This window comes from Sus scrofa, chromosome 5, assembly GCF_054392235.1.
Source record: "Sus scrofa isolate SSC_HxYL_T2T_F1_AM1 chromosome 5, Sscrofa_HxYL_maternal_Yorkshire_Landrace_v2.0, whole genome shotgun sequence".
Lineage (NCBI taxonomy): Eukaryota > Metazoa > Chordata > Mammalia > Artiodactyla > Suidae > Sus > Sus scrofa.
Window position 1 is genome coordinate 72,850,069 of NC_139387.1, and position 5,055 is coordinate 72,855,123.

A 5,055-nucleotide genomic window follows, 5' to 3' on the forward strand; every position below is an offset into this window, starting at 1 on the left:
CTTTTTAGGGCCACGCCAGAGGCATATGGAGGTTCCCAGGCTAGGGGCAGAATCAGAGCTGCAGCCTCTGGCCTACACCACAGCCACAGCAACACAGGATCCGAGGTGCATCTTCGACCTACACCACAGCTCAAGGCAACGCCAAATCCTTAACCCACTGATCAAGGCCAGGGATCGACCCTGCATCCTCGCAGATGCTAGTCAGATTCGTTTCCGCTGAGCCATGACAGGAACTCCTGGGGAGGAGATTTTTCACCAGGTTTTGGGTAGGCCGCTGGACTCTAATCGGCAATGCAGGCAGGATGCAGAAAGACAAACCCGAATGCTCTGAGCAAACAATTTGTTGCAAATATTTCAGAACAACGATCCCAGACAATATGCTCTTTTGGGTAAGTTACGAAATTTGAACTGAAGGCACGAGACTAAGAACTACACCTGATTTAGACCTTGATCTTAGAGACAGTAATCCCAAAGTTGCCACGTTACAATATTACCTTCAGTGTCCCCAGGGTTTTGTTAGTTTTTGAGGCAGAGTAAAAAAGAAACACACCACATCTGCATTAAAAACAAGGAAGTGGACCTGTCCTGGACATGTTCTTGGGGACATTATCGAAACCACTCCAGGACACTTACAGTAGGGACCCAGATATAGAAAGCAGAATAAAAGATACTGCGCAAGAGACGCTTGCCCAGGACTCCTCATTTACAAGTCACCTGTTAGAGTGAGACCCCGAAGTCCTCAAGTTCAAGAAACTACACCCTGCCTCTCCAGCTGGTTTTCCCTCCAAGCCCACCCAGACCTAGCTCTGCCCCCAACCCCCCGTCATCAAAGACACTTGGGACACAGCAATCCCCCTGGGTCCCGAGTCTCAGGTCCCCAAGACTTCATGATGAAACCTCTCCTCCCCAAAGGCAATTCAAGGATCCTTACCTTCACAGCAGTGAGATTTTGTTTCTTTCTCGCTTTCAAAATCGGGAAGGATGTCAAACTGCATTTCCTCGGCTTCTTTGCATCCATCGCAGTCCTGCAGGAACAAGAGGAAAACATAAAGTGGCATTAGGAGTAAAATACAAGCAATGGTCCCCACCCCTTGGGATGGGAAGAACGCAGGGCAGGCTTGGAAAAGAAACAGCAGCGAGGCTAAAAGCACGGCCGAGGCGCCACTAGTTCTGTCTCCCTTCTGGTGGCCGATGGGGTCAGGAGAGGGGACGCCTGGGCACCATCCCACATATGTTCAGGGCAGAGAGAGACGGGGCCAAGGGAGGACCATGAGCTACTGAGGAGGTTAGCAGCTTAGGATGCTTAGAAAAAGCCCCACTTGCCCTGCCGACTACACAGTAAACCACTCTCTTGCCATAAGAACCTTCTCCCCTAAAATATGGATCTATCAGTGGGCACTTGGGAGCTTAAAGCCAATAGAAAAAGGAACGGGGACAATTGGTAGAAACACTTTCTGGATCTCGTTTGGCCATTTTTGCATCTCTTTCATTCAGGGTAATTAACTCCCTGGGTAATTAACTCACACCAAGGTGAAAAACTAACTCATTAAGTTTATAGCATCCATAAAAGTGGTGACTTTAGGAAGTGGAAGGGAGAGTCTTGAGGGCTCTCCCGCCACTGTCACTCTCCTGTCACATCAGCAGACCTCGTCTGTGACTCCGCTCTGCCCCTCGGAAGCCCCCTTTCAGCCCTTCACCCTGGCAAGAGCAGAGGGAGTTGGGAATACACAGAGCAGAGAGGGAACAGAAGCAGATATTATCACAGCTTCTGCAAATCCCTTCATCCGCAGGTTCCTGGGGACATGGTAAGAAAGGGTGACAGCATCATAACCGACCAATTATTCAGAGGATTGGAGACAAGTCCCACCAACCGTTACTGCAGCCTAGTGTTGACGAATTAGAATTTGTTGATGTATCATGAGAAGTTAAAAAAATGGCAGGGATGTATCATGGCACACAATGCAGTCATTTTAAAAGCATGAGGTAGACGATATGGTGCCCATAAAGTATTGAGTAAAAACAGTAGAACAATATGCATAAAGTGAGTCCATATTTAAGAAAAAAGCAAGATGTCCACATGTCTTTATACAGCATACAGAAGGATCTATGGAAAATAAACTGTAAAAAGCAGTTACCTCGGAGGACTGGGACTGGGAGAGGTAAGTGGGAATGATCATTTTAATACACATACACACACATACCCTGTCCAGAGAACCCCAAGCAATCAGTCATCTCTGCTTGAATATTTCTGGGACAGAACTCACTGTTTTTCCAGGCAACTCATTTCACTCCCGGCTGTTAATTACTTTTATTTATTTATTTTGCTTTTTAGGGCCGCACCTACATCATATGGAGGTTCCCAGGCTAGGGGTCAAATTGGAGCTACAGCTGCTGGCCTACACCACAGCCACAGCCATGCCAGATCTGAGCCGCATCTGCCGCCCATACCGCAGCTCATGGCAACACCGGATCCTTAACCCACTGAGTGAGGCCAGGGATCAAACCTGCAACCTCATGGTTCCCAGTCTGATTCGCTTCCGCTGCACCACGACGGGAACTCCCCAGCTGTCCATTTTTAGGTGGCTAGGGCTTCCTCAGTGTTGGTTGGAGGAAATGATACTAAGCAACATCCTCCACTGATACGTGTATCCTTTGCAGAGCAACAAAGAAGGCACTCACTCTCTTCCACTCAGGAGTTCTGGAACACTCACAACTGTGGCTTTTTGCTTCCCCAGCACTTGCTCATGTCCAAGCCCTCCTCCCTCTTATGACGGGGCATCTGGACCAGACAGAGAGAGCTTGGTTGTCCCTCTCTATTTTCCAGTTTTTTATGACCTCAAAGTGGCTCTAGTTTTCTAGTTTCTAAAGTCTAGATTATGTTCTAAGTGATGCTATGTTAGGCAGCCAGAACTTTGCTTCCCTCCCTCATCTGGTCACTGATTTTCTAGTAATGCAGCCTAGACCAGCATGTGCTCTTTCGAGCTGTTACAACCTATTCATGATGGGTTGGGGTTGGCTGACACCACTGACTCCCAGCACCGGTGCTCCACTTGCTGAGATGCATGCACAGCCCAGGTACTGACAACAAGAGCAGTTGGAAAGGGGCTGGCACAGTAGACTCCCTTCAGGTTTATCATTATCCTCTTTGACCAAAACAAAAGGGAAATAACAGACTTAAGTCACAGAACCAACTCAGCAGAGACCATGTTTAGACAATTCATTGGAACTCCTAGATTTTATCTACCCACATGGAGGCGATTAAATGCCTCAAGCAAGACTGGCCACAAAGGACACTTACAGTGTCCTTTTTTATTTATTTTTTTTCTTTTTTACGGCCACGCCTGTGGTATATGGAAGCTCCCAGGCTAGGGATCGAATCAGAGCTGCAGCTGCCGGGCCACGTCACAGCAATTCAGGATCCGAGCGGCATCTGTGTCCTATGCTGCAGCTTGTGGCAGCACCAGACCTTAACCTACTGAGCAGGGCCAGGGATGGAACCCGCATCTTCATGGATACTAGTTGGGTTCATTATCACTGAGCCACAATGGGAACTCCACATTATCCTTTCATAGTATGAACTTTCTATTTAAATGGCTTCACACCTTTGCCAAGTCTCCATTTAAGCCTAAAGAGTGAAGCTTGAATTAAGATTGCGGCCCATCAGTCATTTAAAGCAAGTCAAAGGGGTCACAACTTACCTAAGCCCTATATCAGCTGACGGACATTTCTAACAACGAACACTACAAATTAACAAGTCTTAAAAAACAAAAACAAACAAACAAACAAAAAAAACAAAAAAAAAAACTCAACCTTTGCACCGATCATCCCCTAACACTGGGAATTACCCTCAAGGGGCAAGTACCATCCGAGAGGCCAGTGTGGTCGGGACGTACAGCAGGAAGGTAGGCTGCTCGGAATAGGCTCGTATCAGCGGGATCCTCCTGGACCTGAGGCGTGAGGTCGTGGGCTCACTTCTGACGACCAAGAGGACAAAATGCGCAGAGAAGATAAAGAATGGAAGAAGAAAGCTTTGTCCCCCAGGTTGTCAGGGGCAGGGCTGGAAACAGTGTTCGGGTAATCTTACGAGATCCCTAAAATCCACCTCTCCCCATCCTGCACTCAGTCTAAGCCAGCAAATACAACATTATCTTAATGGAAAAGTATACCGATGCTGGGCCGTGAAGATGCAGCTGCTCAGAGCGTTTCATGGCATTTTCCCTCTCTGGGCACTCACACCCGCCCATCCTTCCTCCCACCACAGGCCTTTTCTGCATTCTGTCACCTCCCTCTTGTCGCCCAACCTTCCACCCCCGCCAATGCCCCGGCCCCCCTTACTTGGTGGCGGTGGGGGTGGGAGGTGGGAGGAGCTGCATCGGGCCTGCGCAGACTGCGGGCACTGCTGGCTCCCACCAGTAACCGCGGGGTGGACCACACCCTCCTCCCGTCACTATAGAAACTGTTTCCGCCCTTTTTGTGACTGCGGAATTGAAAGGCCTGGGCCGTGGTCGGGTCTCAAATCACCTTTCACATCAGCTGGAAGACACTTGTTTTCCTCCTGCTCCCATTCTCTTGTTCTCTCAAGTTTGGAACAAGAATTGAAGGAACCCTCGGTTCCTGTCATGGCTCAGCAGTGGTCGATCCCTGCCCGGCCTTCCTCAGTGCATTAAGGATCAGGCATTACCACGAGCTGTGATGTAGGTGGCAGACCCGGCTTGGATCTGGCGTTGCTGTGGCTGGTCACCTAGGCCCACAGCTACAGCTTGGATTTGACCCCTAGCCTGGGAACCACCATATGCCACAAGTGCGGCCCTAAAAAGAAAAAAAAAAAAAAAAAAAAAAGAGTTGATGGAAACCTCGAGGATAGAGAGATTAGAGCTGAGTGAACAGACTCTACCCTCCACTCTTCAAAAAAGTTTATGCTCATTAGAAGCACATAGCGAAAGTTCTGGATATGATTTGCCAGATGAACACTTTCTGAGCACTTACTCTGCACCAGGTTTTTAAAATTTATTTATTATTTATGTAACCAGAGCTGTAGCCGCTGGTCTACACCAC

General features: G+C 48.5%; 1 protein-coding gene across 1 annotated transcript in view; it reads right to left on the reverse strand.

The window, feature by feature from the left end:
• DYRK4 (dual specificity tyrosine phosphorylation regulated kinase 4) overlaps positions 1-5,055 on the reverse strand; it is a 54,159-nt gene that overhangs the window by 47,259 nt on the left and 1,845 nt on the right. Inside the window, exons 2-3 of the mRNA XM_084956930.1 lie at positions 4,336-4,753; positions 932-1,025 (exon numbers count right to left, since the gene is read on the reverse strand). Coding sequence (XP_084813056.1) covers positions 932-1,025; positions 4,336-4,373 — 132 coding nt within the window. The 5' untranslated portion in view covers positions 4,374-4,753. The remainder of the gene's footprint in view (positions 1-931; positions 1,026-4,335; positions 4,754-5,055) is intronic.